This window comes from Dromiciops gliroides, chromosome 3 (genome assembly GCF_019393635.1).
Source record: "Dromiciops gliroides isolate mDroGli1 chromosome 3, mDroGli1.pri, whole genome shotgun sequence".
Classification (NCBI taxonomy): domain Eukaryota; kingdom Metazoa; phylum Chordata; class Mammalia; order Microbiotheria; family Microbiotheriidae; genus Dromiciops; species Dromiciops gliroides.
Window position 1 is genome coordinate 203,779,995 of NC_057863.1, and position 17,749 is coordinate 203,797,743.

The window sequence follows — 17,749 nt, forward strand, 5'->3', positions numbered from 1 at the left end:
CTCATGGGAGGTGAAGCTTTTATCAAGAAAGAGTATATATAGAGAGAAGAGGGCCTAAAAGAGAACCATGGAGAACACCTACATTTAGGAGTGACGGGTGATGAACTTGCTGGGTTTTTTAAATTAATTACCATTGCTATATATCAGTTTGGGTATGCACATTTTAATTTTATTAATATTATATACCAGTGGGGCAGCTAGGTGGTGCAGTGGATAGAGCACCGGCCCTGGAGTCAGGAGTACCTGAGTTCAAATCCGGCCTCAGACACTTAACACTTACTAGCTGTGTAACCCTGGGCAAGTCACTTAACACCAAGTGCCTCACTAAAATATATATATATATATATATATATATATATATATATATATATATATATATATATATATATAAAAAATATACCAGTAAAGAATTGACCGTGTGTCTCTTTAACTTCTCATGGTCTCAGGCTGTATGGTAGAGAAAGCAGGGAGAAAGCTTCAGCATGCCAGTTAGTGCAAGCAGGAGAAAGGCCCTAAAAGACCCATGCTATCTCCCAGAGACAGCACTTGGTCTCAAGGATACCCAAGAGAGTTGAGAAGATCTACAAACCAGAGAGCCAAGAACACACACCAAGAGCTCCTAGCCTCTTCCCAAGATTTTTAACCTCTTTTGATACATGGATCAAAGCTAATTGGTTAGCATCATTCAATTCCATTGGTTGACATGATTTGAAGGTGGTCCACATTAAAATAAATTCTATAGATCTCATCAGGGAAAAGACCCTTACTCAATTGCTCAATCTAGGAGTGGTTTGATCCCATCAGTCTTTCACTGAGCTAGACAAATGAATCTATCTCTATTTCTTTTCTTTTGCTCCTTTGGATTTGTCCCAGACAAGATCTGGAGTTTCTAAAGAACTGGAATTTCTTGCAGGTGGGGGGAGTGGGGTGGAGAAAGCACTGAGAAACTGATTCCTGAGTCCCCCAAGAAACCCATTATTAATTATTATTTTCTTCCACTGCAACGGAGACTGGTGGAAGTGGTCAAATAGGAAAAAGACCAGGAGAAAAGAATGTCTCAAAAACTTAGAGAGCAGAGTATGTCTAGGAAGAGTGCATGAGTGATATTGTCAAATAAGGCAAATAGATTGTAAAAGATGAAGACTAAAGATTTGGCAATTGAAGGATCATTGATAACTTGGGAGAAAGTAGTTTCAGAAAATGATCAGAATCTCTCGGAAAATAAGGAAAAGCATGGGGGGAGTGTGGGAGGGCACCTAGCAGTTTCATATCTCAAAATAGTACCACAAAGGAGTAAGTATCACAATAACTTTAATATGATTAAAAAATAGGTAAATCAGTGGAATAGATCAGGTTTACAACATATAAAAGATAGTTAACAGCATAATAGTGTTCGATAAACCTAAAGAATCGAGATACTTGTGATTCTTGACCATTTATTCCACCAGATGGATTGTTAATTTTTTTTCTAGTTCTATGAAGAAATCCTTTGGTGGTTTAATTTGTATGGCACTCAATTAGTAAATTAATGTAGGTAGCATTGTCATTTTTATTCTATTGGCTGGGACTAACAATGAGCAGTTAATATTTTTTAGTTATTTATATCTATTTTTTTCTAGAATGAGTGTTTCATGTTTACATTCATATAGTTCCCATATTTCATACCTTCTGTTATTAGTTTGGATGGAATTCTAAGTATTTTATATATTCTCTAGTAATTTTAAATGGAATTTTTCTTTCTAACTCTTACTTCTAGCTATGTCTAATTTATTTCCAAATCCTTGTTACTCTTCCTTTAACATTTCTCTGTTAACCTAAAGATTAAAAATTTATGATGGTTTCCATACCTTATCAGATAGAGTGGACATTTATCACCCTGGTACTTAAAACCATCTGTAACATTAACCCCATTTAAAAGCTCCAATTTTATTTCCCAGTTTTCCCTGATGCAAACTTTCTTCAGTCAGGCTACTCTCTTCACTATAACTTTAACCAGCATTAGTATTCTCTTTTTTCATGATCTCTGATAGTACCCATTATTTCATATATCATGAGAACTGCTTTTGTGGAAGTTTAACTATTTGTATAGTAACTTGTATTTTTCTTTCCATTTTTTTTACACGTATAAGTCTTCTAACTAAATTATACCTTGTAGTTTAAGATCAGGTACATAAGGAGAAACCTATGATGAAAATAATTCTGGCTTATAAGTCTGGGGGATTGTTTCTAGTCCTAAGTCAGACACTAACTAGCTCTGTGGCTAGGACAAGTCTCTTAACTTCTCTGGACTACACATGTTTCTTCCAGCTCAGTTTTCCATGTACTTACTTTTTCAGAAAAAAAGTAAGCATGGTGCTAGTCACATAAAATGAATGGGATACAAGATAATATAAAATTCAAAGAACATTCAAATTTGGGGGCAAAGAGCCTGGGTTTATATCCCTGCTTTGTTACATGCTGCCTGTATGATAGATATTCAATTGACAAGTTAATTAAATTGTTTGGTCCCCATTTTATTCATTTATATAAATGAGGGCATTAGACCATTTATACCTCTCAGGTCTTTACCAGCTCCAATTCCTAAGATCCCAAACTATTTTAATGAAGAGAATTAAGATAAATGAGACAACTGAAGACAATATTTTATTCTACCATGTACCTAGAATTATACCACTATTAGTTTGCTATCAATAGTTGCCAGCATATTGTGACAGGTTCTTAAACTGAGTCTTTATATGGACTACAAATGAAGTAAAAGATTGAGTCACTTAACCCTAATAGTCTCACCCCCCCCCCAATAAACAAACCAAAACCCAAAACAGAACAAGTGATAGAAATAACATAGAAATTCTTAGCTGCCCCTCTATCACTTGTTTTTGTTGAAAGTATATAGAAATGGGGGCAGCTGGGTGGCGCAGTGGATAAAGTACAGGCCCTGGAGTCCAGGAGTACCTGAGTTCAAATCCGGCCTCAGACACTTGACACTTACTAGCTGTGTGACCCTGGGCAAGTCACTTAACCCCCTTTGTACCGCAAAACAAAACAAAACAAAACAAAACAAATTTATGTGGGTTCATTGTATATCCTTTTTTGAGTCAATATTCATTACAGAAATTAGTCTTTAGTTTTCCTTCTCTGTTCTTGCTCTGGTTTAGGTATCAACACCATATTTACATTATACAATGAATGTGGTAGGACTTCTTTGCCTTTTTTACAAATAGATATAGTATTAGAATAAATTGTTCTTTAAATTTTTAGTAGAATTAATTTATGAATCCATTTGGACCTTGAGATTTTTTTTCTTGGGGAGCTCATTTATGGCTTGTTCAATTTCTTTTTATAAGTTATCTGGGAGGTTTTTATTTTTGTAAATATTTATCCATTTCACTTAGACTATTAAATTTATTGGCATGTAATTGGGCAAACTAATTCCCAATAATTGCTTTAATTTCAACTTCATTACTGATGAGTTAATACTTTTCATTTCAGATGCTGATAATTTGGTTTTCTTCTTTCTTTTTTTTAATCAAATTATGAAATGGTTTATCTACTTTATTTTTAAAATTAAACCATTGCCTTATTTTATTAGTTCAATGGTTTTCTTATTTTCAATTTTATTAGTCTCTCCTTTGATTTTCAGGATTTCTAATTTGGCGCTTTTCTGCATTTGGTTGTGAGGTTTTTATGCCCTACTATATAGTCAATTTTTGTGTAAGTGCTATGTATAGCTGAGGAAAAAGCTCTACTCCTTTTTATGCCCATTCAGTTTTCTCCAGAGGTCTATCACATCTTTTCTAAAATTCTATTCATTCTCCTTAACTTATATCTTATTTATTTTAGGGTTCTGAGAGAGAAAAGTTGAAGTACAGTTTTGCTGTCTATTTCTTCCTTTAACTCATTTAACTTTTCCTTTAAGAACATGAATACTATGCCATTTGATGTATACATATTTAGAATTGATATCACTTCATTGTCTATGGTACCTTTTAACAAAGTGTAATTTCACTGCTTATCTATTTTAATTAGGTCAATTTTTGCTTTTGCTTTGTCTGAAATAATGATTGCTATTTGTGTTTTGTTTTTTTTTTTAACTTCAGATGAGGATTCAGCTTTTGTTCCAGTGCCTTACTTTAAGTTTGTGTTTTTGTCTCTGCTTCAGTTGTGTTTCTTTTAAATATATTGAAAGATCTGGTTTTTAATCCACTCTGCTATTTGCTTCCATTTTTACAAGTGAGTTCATCCCATTCACAGTAATGATTACTGTGTATTTTTCTCCATCTTATTTTCCCTGTTTTTCATTCTCTTTTTTTATCCTGTACCCCCTCAAAATTCTGTTTTGGTTTTGACCCCTGCCTCACTTAATCTGCTCTTCCTTCTATCCCCACTCTTCTTTTATCCCCTTTCCCTCCTACTTTTCCCTGTAGGATGATAGATTTCTATACTGTACTAAGTGTGCGTTATGCTCTTTGAGTTAATTCTGATGACAGCAAGGTTAAAGTATTACCCACCATCCCCCTCACCCCAATTTTCCTTCCCCCATAATAGCTCTTCCCTGCTCTTTTCTGTGAGATAATTATCCCCATTCTTTCTCTCCCTTTTCCCTCTTCCTAGTGTATCACTCTTTCTTACCCAATTTACACATATGGCCTTTGTCTATGCATACTCCTTCTAACTGCCTTAATGATAAAGTTCTTAGGAGTTACATGTATCATCTTCCCATATAGAAATGTAAATAGTTTAACCACTGCCTTCCAGAATATCTTTTTCCAGGCCCCACAATCCCTCAAAAGGGAAGCTTCTTAATTTTTTGTGATCCTGGCTGTGAATCCATGATAATTGAATTATTTCTTTCTGTCTGCTTGCAGTATTTTCTCCTTGACCTTGGAGCTCTGAAATTTATAATATTCCTGAGACCTTTCATTTTGGGAAATCTTTAAGTAGATAATTCATATATTCTTTTAATTTCTATTTTACACTTTGGTTCTAGGATATCAAAGCAGTTATCCTTTATAATTTCTTGAAAAATGTTGTCTATGCTCTGTTTTGTTTTGTTTTGTGTTTTTGTTTGTTTTTGTTTTTTGTAATGGCTTTCAGATAGTTCAGTAATACTTTTTTTTGGATGGGCAATGAGGGTAAAGTGACTTTCCCAGGGTCACACAGCTAGTAAGTGTCAAGTGCCTGAGGCAAGATTTGAACTCAGGTCCTTCTGAATTCAGGGCCTATGCTTTATCCACACACCACCTAGTTGCCCAGAATTCAGTAATTCTTAAATTATCTATCCTTGATCTGTTTTCCAGGTCAATTATTTTTCCAATGAGATATTTCATATTTTCCTTTTTCTTATTCTTTTGACTTTTAATTTTTTTTCTCACTGCTACATGGAGTAATTAATGTTTACTTGCTTGATTCTTTTTTTAAGTAATTATTTTCTTCATTTACCTTTTGTACCTCTTTTTCCATATAGCCAATTCTACTTTTTAAGGAGTTCTTTTCTTCAGTCAGTTTTTGTGCCTCTTTTACCATTTGACCGATTCTGTCGTTAAGATGTTATTTTCCTAAGTATTGTTTGTGCCTCTTTGGTAAACCATTGATTCTCTTTTCACAATTTTATTTTATTACTCTTATTTCTTTTCCCAATTTTTCCTCTACCTATCTTATTTGATTTTTTAAATCCTTTCTTAGACTTTTCCAGGAATTCTTGTTGGACTTGTGTCCGATTCACTTTTTTTTTCTTTTAGTCTTTGTTTGTAGCTGTTTTGACACCATTGTCCTCTTCTGAGTTTGTATCTTGAGCTTCCCAGTCACTATAATATCTTTTGATGGTCAGGTTTCTTTTTTCTTGTTTATTCATTTTCCAGCCTATTTCTTGACTTTTAATTTTATGTTAAAATTGAGCCCTGCTCCCAAGGTGCAACTGTCCCAAATGACAGGTTTTTCGTGCTGTTGTTTTCAGAGCTAGTTCTGGGAATCTGTTGAGTTTTCAGTGCTTCCAAAATGGTATGATCTTATGAGACATGAGATCACTGTTCCTCTGATCTGTGCTCTGATCTTTATCCAGGAAAGGATTTTGTTGCCCTGTCCCTGCAAGTGGTGGTACTCCTTGTGGTCCTGGAATTGTGACCAGGTTTCCTGTCCTCCTGCAGTTTCAAACTCTAGTGCTCCTTTCTATCTTGGAACTGAAACATGGGCCCCTTGCTCCCTTGTGAGTGACTATACTCTTTTCTGTCCTAGAACCGTGACCAGGACCCTGGTCCCATGCAAGTGTAAACACTAATGGGCTAATGCTGCTCTTCACCCTGGAGCTGCTACCTAGAATTGTGTATGGGCAATGCAACAGGGTCCTGAATTCAGAACCAGCAAAAAATTCCTTTTAATCTCTTTCTGGCCAGTTGTCTGACCCCATTACTGTTTGTGGACTGAGAGCTCTTGTAGTTGCTGCTGCCACTGATACAGCCACCTCCAATGCCTGCTACTGGCATTTCTACCCACTATCCTCTACACCCAACTACCAACCCAATTCAACAGACCTTTCTTGCTGACCTCCTAAGTTATCTTGGGTTGGAAAATTATTTCACCTCAACCTTTTGTTTCCTCTGACTCACTGGAACTCAATTTAAGATGTTATTTTAAAGTTGTTTGAAGAGGAATTTGTGAGAGTTCAAGTGAGTTCACACCTTTACTCCACCATTTTGTCTTCAGTTCATGCAGGTTCACCAATTTCAATAATAATTTCAATTTTCAAGGGAAATACTTCCCTTGACCCACTTGGTCCCAGAGGGATCATCACCCCACTGTCATTTAAGATTCTGGAAGAGTCCCTTTTTTCTTTCTTTCTTTCTTTCGTTCTTCCTTCCTTCCTTCCTTCCTGAATATATTGTCTTCATAGATAAGGAAGCTTTCCTCAGTTTTTATTATATTCTTCTACATCATATAGGATGATGACTTGTTTTTAATAGGCACTCAGTTATTAACTGGATTGGGAGGATTTATTCTGTAATCAATCAGCAAGGCAGTTTTGGGGAGATGCAAAGAGCAATGAATTTTGATCCAACATGATACAGTTTTTTGAATCCTGAATCTAACACTCATTAGGTGTGTGACTCAGGGAAATAATTTAAGTTTTCTAAACATCAATTTAGTATTTAGGAAATGGGAATGAGAAAACTTGCCATACCTACTTCACAGGATTGTTATGAGATTTAAATTTTTAAAAATATAAGAATTTGAGTCACTTTGTAAAATATTATCCATTATTTTTTATCATATTGGAATATTCACCATCCTTCAAATATCACTGAAATGTGACAGAATGTGTAAAAGGGGTAAACTAAATACACCCACCTAGCAGGACTATTGTGAAGATCAAATGAAGTACTGTATGCGAATTTCTTTGCAAACCTTAAAGCACTATATAAATTTGATCACTGATACATAGTTAATACAAAAGCACCTTGAATTACTAATATTGTATCATAATCGTAATCTTATTGTTCCAGACTCTGAGAAAAGGAGCAACTGATTTAGAGAAATCTGAATTTCTTAAGGAAGCTTGTTTAATGAGGTATGTATTTTGCTAAACAAAATATTTGCATCTTTTAAAAAAATTGGAATGAGCGCTGTTACAGAAACTAAATTATTCTTGTGATAATCTTGATATCTATAATATTTTATCCTGGCATAGGGAGGAACTGGGGTTCTCAAAATCTAATTAAGAGGACACTGAGCCCTGGTAGGCCATACCAAATGGAAAAGGCTTTAATTAGCCATCTAGCAATTGACTGTATTTCTGACTTCTTCCAGCCCATTTAAGTGCTGACATCTATCACAGTTAACCACCGTGTGTGTGTGTGTGTGTGTGTGTGTACATATATATAATCACACATATATACATATATGTGTGCATATACATATAAATAAAAACCAGAAACTGAAGTAAACATTGAAAAATGAAGGGGAAAAAGAACCACAAATGTATAAGGGAGACATGGGGGAAAAAAGAACTGATTTCTTGCTAGGTATAGAGAGGTTCCAGGGGAGATCATCTATGTGTATATGTGTATTATATAGATATAATATATATGTGTATGTATGTATGAATAATCTATGCACGTGTGTGTTTATGCATGTATTTGTATGTGTCTATTACATATGTGTGTGTTGCATAGATGCAGCATCTTCTATGGAAAACCTTAAAATGAGCATGTGTTCTATCTTGAGAAAAAGGCTTATATTTTACAATCCACTAAAGAAAAATACATACCCTAAGTCAACTTTTCCCTGCCCTAAAATTATCAATATTAGCATAGTTTAAAAAAAACGTGGGGGCAGCTAGGTGGTGCAGTGGATAGAGCACCGGCCGTGGAGTCAGGAGGACCTGAGTTCAAATATGGCCTCAGACACTTAACACTTACCAGCTGTGTGACCCTTGGCAAGTCACTTAACCCCAACTGCCTCACCAAAAAAAAAAAAGAGAAAGAAAGAAAAAAATTAGCATGGCTTTTGAAGAAACTTCTTGGGGAGACATTTATTTCATCTTGGTTATTTAATATACAATCTAGGTATTGTTTCAGCTATATAGACATTTGAATAAGACATACCCATTAAACATCTGGATATTTGGTGCAGGATAAACAAAATATCTGAATGACTGAATGAATTTTTCACTTTCCATTTGATGTTTTTGGTTTGCGTAGACATCAAATCTTTTTATAGTAGATAGTCTCTGAGTTATGCTTTGAGAAATTGTAGTATGACAGATGGGGGCAGAAAATCTGTTCCACACATGGAAGACAATGTGGGTAAAGATCCCAGGAAGGACTGGGAGGCAAGTACACAGTGGAGTGGAAAACAGGTTACATGAGAAACATTCAAATTCTTGGTGTCATGTATGCCAAACATCTGGATTGAAACCAATTTTTACTAAATATTTTGACAGGATTTATCTTTTTTTGACTTAATAATTGGTGAGTCAAACGTACACTGGTATATAACATGCCATGGGTGCATTAGTCTAAAATAAGTGGTAGAAATATATCGTATACTTGTGGGATCTGGCATAATCTATATCCTTAAAAACAGCAAAAAAGTTAAAATTAATTATATCCACAACTATTTCACATAATTACATATTCCTAGGTGAGGGGACATTTATTGTTCAGGACTATGGTTATTGATGAATAAGACCTTTTCTTCTCTTGTTTTATGTGCTGTTTGCTTTGTTGTCGAATTGGAATTCTAGTTGGCAAAAGTAGTCATTTTAAGAAGAAATGATTAGTTACAGATTTATCTTTTAAAATATCATTTTCATATATATTTTCAATTTATAATATGGAAAAATATAATCTTGTTGATTTTCATCATTTTTATTTAGAACTGATATTTTATGGGGTAAATGTTTATAAGAATATGTGATTTATGCTCTGCCTTTGGATGCCATGAAATTTTCTTTCACTTTTTATTAAGCCATTTTGATCACCCTCACATTATAAAGCTTTGGGGAGTCTGCCTGCAAAATGAGCCACAGTTCCTTTTGCTGGAGTTAATGGAAGGGAAAGATTTGCTCAGTTTTCTTCGTGGAGCCCGGGGAACTCCAGTAAGTAATGACCAGTTTGTTTAAGTTTTGTCTGGGTCTATTTTGGCAATATGAAATAGAATATTAAGAGGATTGATTATTTGAATAATTTAGGGCAATTCCTTACCCATAAACTTTGTTGTCAAGAAGGTAAAAATAAGAATGAGGAAGTTTAGAGTTTGACAGTATTGCTTTTGAGAAAATATATTTATTGGAACAGGATGTGGTTTTTTTCCATGTTGAAATATTCACAAACTGAATATTTTTATGTTATAATCAATGAAATTGAACTAAAATTTATAACAAATTATTATAAGGTAACATGTTATTTATTATCCATTTGTCTTATCTGATTGCAAAAAAGTCTCTTGCAACTTTGCAAATATCCATGATAAAGCTAATGTTGGAGAAATAAAAATAGATAGAGATTTAAACATTTTTCTTAGTCATTTAAAAATAGTTGTAAAGCTTTGATGATCTACTCATGGATTATACACTTTGCAGCTGATGTTTAATCCTAGGCTAACTGTCCACTCTTACCCAATATACTTTGAGGCTGGCCACTTCCAACTCCCATTCAGCTGATGTGCATTCTGGGCTAAAAACCCATTTAATAAGCAAAACAAGATGGTTGAGGTAAATCTGTCACATTAATTATTGAGTTATGAATTGTTTGGGATTTTACAAGCTATGACTAGCACATATGGATGAGGAATGATTTATTTATTTCTAAAGAAGATTTTCAAATATGCCTCAACAAAATAAGGTACCATCTTCTTATACTGTTATTCATTTATGTGCACCAAACATATGCACTATTTACTTAGTTAAGGGTAGTTTCATATATTTTTCTAATCATTAGCAATACAAAGTACCTTGTTGGTATTTTCCTTACTATTATAACACGATAAGTTTGTAGATTATCCCCAGAGTGTCTTCAGCCTTTTGATGAGCTGTGTTACAGCCTCAGATAATGGTATTCTTTTTGGCTGGATCTAGGTTTCTTGACTCAACCTTTAATTTTGAAGCTATTGAAAGGTTAATGCCTTTTGTAAAACAACAGAAGAACTATATTGTAGTAATAAAAATCTACTGCGCCTCTACAGGGTAATGTCTTCGTGTAAGGGGCAGTGACACATCAGCCACCTGATTCAGAAGTTATTATCAAGCAGTTTAACACAAATTTATTCTTTGTTTTCTCAGTCTTTTCAATTGTATCCCAAGAAGGAAACTGTTAACCTTTCAAGGCCTGATCTGTAATTCGTATGCAGGCCAACAGCCTATTTACTTGACTGAAAGTTTGCTGGTGCAAGGAGCAAGGGATCAATCATTTAGTGGATATACAACAAAAGGCTCAGCTACATGAATTTAAATCCATCTAGCAGTAGAAGGACTTATGATAAGTTTACAGCAATAAAATGTCAAGATGTTAATAGAAATTGGCAGGTTTCCATGTGATTAGATGACAGAATTACAGTCCAAAATGTCACCTTTTTGTTGGAATGGGTGAGAGACTTGCTGAGCAGATGTAGCTAGAAAGATAACTATTGTAAAGTCCTCTGCCTATCCTCTGAAGTATAAATTATTCCATACAAAGTCATAAGTTATTTATTTGCTCATAATAGCTCTAAATTCACTTTGGAAAAATGGCATCAATGGAGATTTGAGCATTCTGATATTTCTCCCATTTTGCTCTTAAATATGCTTACATTTGAAACCTAGAGTGAAAATGGGAGATTGTTTTTTGACTTTTTAAGATTAAAATGTACCTACTTTGAGAATTGTCTTATAGGAGAATATAGAGTATTATTCTTATAAGTAATTTCTGAAATTAGATCTATAGGGGATATTAATTTAAGCCAAAGAAAGTTTATTAAAGTGCTCCTAAACATAACTCCATTTCCTTTTTTTTTTCTGATTCCCACTGGTGACTTTGAATATCATACATTTGATATATATGTACATATACATACACATACATACATTGTGTATATGTTTGTATATACACACATATATATAGAAATACATGTGTATATGTAGATAGATAAATAAATTTCAACTGCCTACTATGCACCAGGAGCAAGATAGCAGCATAGTAGTATAGAAAGAATGTTGGCCTTGGATCAAAAAGAAATGGTTTTCAATCCCACCTCTGACATAGACTGCCTGTGTAATCCTGGGCAAGTCACTTAAACTCTCATTGCCCTAGGCAATTCTCTAAGAACATAAATTACAGAAGAGTTGTCAGTCTACATGGGGAGAGGGAATTTTCTGAGAGTTCCTTGTATCAGTGACATTCCACTTCAATGCAATAAGCTTTTAAGTATGCATTTTGTTGTTGTTCAGTCATTTCAATCATGTTCAACTCTTTGTGATCCCATTTGGGGTTTTCGTGGCAGAGATACTAGAGTGGTTTGACATTTCCTTCTTCAACTCATTTTACAAATGAGGAAACTTAGGCAAACATGGTTCAGCCACTTGCCCAGGGTCACACAGCTAGTAAGTGTCTAAGGCCAGATTTGAACTCGGGTTTTCCTGACTCCAGGCCAAACACTCTATCCACTGAGCCACATAGCTGCCCTTATGTATGTATGTATGTGTGTATATATATATATATATATATATATATATATATATATATATATATATATATATATATACTCATAATAATAGCTAGCATTTATATAGAACCTTAAGTTATGCAAAGTGTTTTATAAATGTTATCTCATTTTACCCTCATAACAACCCTGGGAGGTAAATGCTATTATAATGTCCATTTTACAGTTAAGGAAACTGAGTCAGACAGAGGTTGAGTGAATTGTTCAGGGTAACACACATCTAGTTAGTATTTGAGACCAGATTTGAACTCATCCGCCCAGTACTCTATCCATTATGCTGCTATATTGTTCATTTTTCTGTACTTGTGAAGAAAGACAGAGACATGAGAGAGTGATGTTTTCATGTTTTTCAATCAAAGACTCAATATTCTTTATTAAGCATCTACCACATACTGGGGCCTTGGGATATAAAGAGAAAAATGAAATAGTCTTTCATTTTAAGGAGCTCATATTGATAGAATTTTAGGGTATCTTTATTATACATATGTTTTTATCAGATGACTTGAAATCTACGTGTGTGTGTCTATTTTGCTCCCTCTGTTGAGTTAATGAATGTAAATGTGTCTTCCACCTCTTTCTTTTAATACTTCCTTTTTGATTGAAGCTGTGTCTACATGAAATCTAATTAGTTAAATCAATGAAAAAGAATTAAACTCACTGTGTGGCATTACTTAGGCAAAGCCTATGTTTGTCTGATTTATATTTTTAACTTTTCAACTAGCTATTGTGGAATCACAAAGAAATGGTCTAAATGATCTATTTTTCCAAGCACACAGAAACAAGGTTAAAACCCAGAATCCTCTAAGGCGATGTCTAGTGAGATTAGAACCAACACTAGATTCTTTCTATCATCAAGAGTCCTCTCCACCCTTTCGATTCAATTTCCAGCTTCATTGCTCTGAATCCCTTTGGGGAACAAGAAGTTTAGGAAATATTAACAAGAGTAGTCTCATGCTCTCAGTTCAATTCAATGCAAAAGGGACAAGTACTTTTGCATTTGGTCAATACACACACACACACACACACACACACACACACACACACACACTGAAATTACATCAGTAAACTCCCACACATAGCCATCAAACTAAAAACTTCTGCAAGTAATCTTCTGTGGCTCACACATTTACAGATGACATGTATTTATTTTTATGTATTTATCAAATATATGTCATTTGTAACTGTGTAAGCCCCAGTGTATTCCCTACAGAAGTTTTTAGCTGGATGGGTATGATTGGGAATTTACCAAAGTTGCTCTGTTAGACAACATTATATTCTGTTAGTTGTACATCTACTTTCATATGTATTTAATGATAGAGTACTGGTAATATCAAAGGCCTCCATGAGCAAATTCAGAGAAATATCTCATTGGTAATATCTTTTGTAGCAGTTTTTGCATAACATTGTTAATTTTGATTCTTCAGAGATTATAGTTTTCCATGAATACCAGCCATATAGTATCATTTGACAAATATCAGTGTAAAACGATGGACTTTGACAGCAGGAAGCAGCATTGCATAATTTCTGAAATTAATTCTGCCCTGTTCCTGTCTTCAATTCAAAATCCATCACATTGTTCATGTACAGTATGTCTATCTAAGAGACATATAATGATGGACCACCTCAATGGGCTGGTCATGCAACTATATGTCAGTGCAGGGAATATGTATTCCTATTATGATTGGCTCTTCCTCATGTATGGGTAAGATGATTACTTTGGAATGACTGTAGACCACTTTGAGAAGACTATCTGTTGTTCTGAATAATTAGCACAAGATCCCCAGAAAAACAGGAGCATTGCAAAGTCCTCATATTAACAAGAAATGTTACAAGACTGTATATTATTATTTGTCATATGGGCAGTAGTGACAGCAAAGGTCATGGGAGTTCAGAGGAGGAAGAAATCAATATAGCCTAGGATGGTCAGAAAATTTCATATAAGAAATGTGAATTCAGTTGTGGCTAGGATAGATAATTACTGAATAGGTAGTGGTGGCCTCATTGCTTAAACTATGCCAAAAACCCACTCTTTAGTATCCCTCCTTCAAGATACTCTCTTCTGCAATCCATCCTTCATACAGATGCCAAACTGAAATATTCCTGAAGTGTAGGTCTCACTATATTACTCTCTTGCTCAGGAATTTCAGTGGTTCTTGGCTCTAGGATAAAATGCAATCTCAGTTTAGCAATTAAAGCTCTTCACAATCTGGCTCCAATCTATCTTTCTGTGATAATTATATAACCCTCCCCCTCATTCACTCTATGCCAGCCAAACTGGCCTAATTGTTCCTCATCAAATAAGATATCCCACTGCTTCTTTTCATGCCTTTACCCTATGCCTGCAATGAACTTTTTTCTCGCCTCTGTCTTTAGAATGCCAGATTTCCTTCAAGTCTCAGTTTAGATATCATGTCCTATGCTCTCAAAACAAACAAACAAAAAAACAAAAAAACCCAAAACACACGCAGTCACACTGACACACACAAAACAGGCTAGCTTTCCTAGCCTACTTTCTGATCTTTGGACTCATGCCTTTGCACTATCTGTCCTTCATGTCTGGAATACTCTCTTTCCTCACTTCTACTTCTAAGTTTTTTGGCTTCCTTCAATAATCATCTCCAATGCTACCTTCAGCTGAATAGTTCAATGGATAGAGTGCTGGAAAATAGGAAGACCTGAGTTAAAATCTATCCTCAGACGCTACTGTGTAACCTTGGGCAAGTCTTTTAGCTTCAGTTTTCTCAACTATAAAATAGGGATACAACTACCATCTACCTTCCAGGGATGTGACAATATTTGTAAAGTGCTTAGTCTTCCTTACTCCAAGTCCAGTACTCCATCCACTATGCCACCTAGCTGCCTGCTTAGAACATAGTAAACACTTAATAAATACTTGTTGACTGACTAAACTAGCCTTGCTAAAATGGAGGACTTATGAAGAGGAAGATTGTTACTAAGGTAAGAAAGGTTAGATAAAACTCTATTATTGAGAGTCTTGAATGCCAAACTAAAAAGTTTGGCTAAAGAATTAGGCTATGATGGGTCTAATAGAAAAGATCCTAAGTTAAAAGTTAGAAAACCTTAATTCTTATTTTGACTTATTATCAGTGTAACTTTGACAAATCACTTAAAGTCTTTTTGCCTCAGTTTGCTCAACTGTAGAATAGGGGATTTGTACTAAATAATCTCTAAGAGTCCTTTGAGCTCTAAATCCATGATCCTACAATCTATCATATGTTTTCTATTGTGTATTTTTTTAAGAACTGCTATAAGGTTGTATGTTAGGGAAGCCAGATGTCTCAGTAGACAGAATTCTGGGCCTGTGGTTAAGAAGACTCATCTTCATGAATTCAAATCCAGCCTCCAACACTTACTATCTGTGTGACCCTAGGTAAGTCACTTAACCCTGTCTGCCTCAGTTCCTCAACTGTAAAATGAGCAGGAGAAGGAAATTACAAACTGCTCCAGTGTCTCTCCCAAGAAAACTGCAAATGGGATCATAAAGAGTCAAACATGACTGAAAGATGACTCAAGAAAAACAAGAAGAAACGGATTGGATGTGTCAGGGTGAAGTGGTATCCCTCTTACCAGAGTGATGTAAGCAAAGATTGTGTGACTACTTACTAGATATGTTTGTTGAGATTAAGTAGTAGGTACAGGATAAAATAGATAACTTCTGAGGTGTCTTCCAACTCTGAGATTTGGTGATTCTATGAAAGTGCCACTCAATGTCATGAATGCCATATATAACTTTCTCTTCCTTTCATTCATTTCTGAGCTTAGTCTTTTTGTTCATCTATAAAGTTTGAAGAAGATAAAATTGTGCATAGAAAGGCTAACATCTGATAACAAACAGGAAAGGGTAGTTTGTAACCCTGTTTTGACTTCTAATTTTTACCTAGGCTTGTTTATTCAAAGACAGAAACCAGTTTCTAATATATACTAAAATATTCATAGCAACACCTTTTGTGAAAGTAAAGAACTAGAAATAGAGTGGGTGCCCATTGATGGGGAAATGGCTGGTAATTTAATTGTGATGGATTATAACAAAATATTATTGTTTAATAAGGAATGACAAAGATGAGGAATTCAAAAGAACATCTGTGTGAACTAAAGGAGTGAAATAAGGAGATCCAAAAAAGATAACAATAAAGACTACTATTATATAAATGCAAGGACTACTGAAAGGGAAAAAAAACTAAAAAAAAAAATTAATGTTTCTGTAGATAATTAGGTATACCTCATCCTACCAGCACAGAAGGAGGGGATTATGAGGGTAGAATAAAGGGCACACTGCCAGTGATAGTGCCTATATTTGTTGTTTTTACTTAACTTTATTTTAAGGGAGAGGCTCAGTTTCATGAAGGGAAGGGGGCAGAAAATCAAAGTGTCAATAAAAATTGTTTATGGCTTTAAATATATGTCAGATTTTTTTTTAGTCAGTTAATGGAGAGTTCTTTTATCCAGAACTCTGTGCCAATCAAAAACAGGTTAAATACAATTAGTCTTGGAGCTATAAGACTAAACATAATTTTCCCTTAAAGCAATCAGGTATAGTTGGGTTATAAGCCATGCACAGAGTGCCAGAATGGTATATTTCCATTTGGAAAAGGATAGGGAACTTATTTCTAGGAGAGTCATGATGGCAGTACAGAGGATATGGATACATGTAACTAAGTCTAGTCAGTTAACCATGTGGTGAAACTGAAGCTTTTTGATTGATTACAGAGGTATTTGAAGTACATGAAAGCAGGGATCCTTAAGGCCATTCTTGCTTAAGCTGCGATAGCTACAAGCTCATGAAATTTGAACACTTAGAAATTTTGTCCAGACTTCCATCAGTTGGAGGAAGCATGTATCATGTTATGCTCTTGGCTCATTCTCCTAGAGCAAAATTGAATACATTCCCCCTCAGGGTTTCTAGTGTTCCTTGAGGGTATTAAGGTGGTCTCTTTTCTCTATTTCCACTGGCATGAGACTCTTGACTATATTTCCTCCACTATCAGGAGCCAGTGAGTAGTGACCTAGTTCCATTTAAGCAATTAAGATTAATTATATTTTTACAACAGACTATTTGCTTCAGAGGTTTAGCTTGCAAAGATGTCTGCTCAGTACCTTGGGGGCATACTCTCCTCTATACCACCCTCACTTATAGGAGGGCGTCAACTCTATTTAGCTCAGTTCCTAAATAGCAGTTATTATGGTCCATATCCAAAGGCAACAAACACCAGCACTCTGCCAGATGATTCCTGCTCTTACATACCAAAGACATGGCTTCCCAAAGTTTACATTTTTATCCTTGGAGCATTGGCACAGGCTCTGGCACTCAGACTCTACAATGTAAGAACTTTACTCTCCTGGCTTCTCAAACTCACAAGGTCAGACACTAGAATCTCCGTCACCTTAAAGGAAAAAAAAAACCAAATGTAGATTCTCTTTCACATATGGCCTCAAAGGTAAGAAGAAACCACAATTTCTCCCTTTACAGAATTGTCTCTTACTGGACAATATGATCAAAGGAGTAAACAAATGAGACAGGGGGTTAAAAGCTGTAACTGAT

At 34.9% G+C, this 17,749-nt stretch overlaps 1 protein-coding gene across 1 annotated transcript in view; it reads left to right on the top strand.

Moving 5' to 3' along the window:
* Window positions 1-17,749, top strand: part of LOC122747345 (proto-oncogene tyrosine-protein kinase ROS-like) — a 168,986-nt gene that overhangs the window by 52,478 nt on the left and 98,759 nt on the right. The window contains exons 7-8 of the mRNA XM_043993426.1: window positions 7,497-7,561; window positions 9,463-9,592. Of these exons, the coding sequence (XP_043849361.1) occupies window positions 7,497-7,561; window positions 9,463-9,592 (195 nt within the window). The remainder of the gene's footprint in view (window positions 1-7,496; window positions 7,562-9,462; window positions 9,593-17,749) is intronic.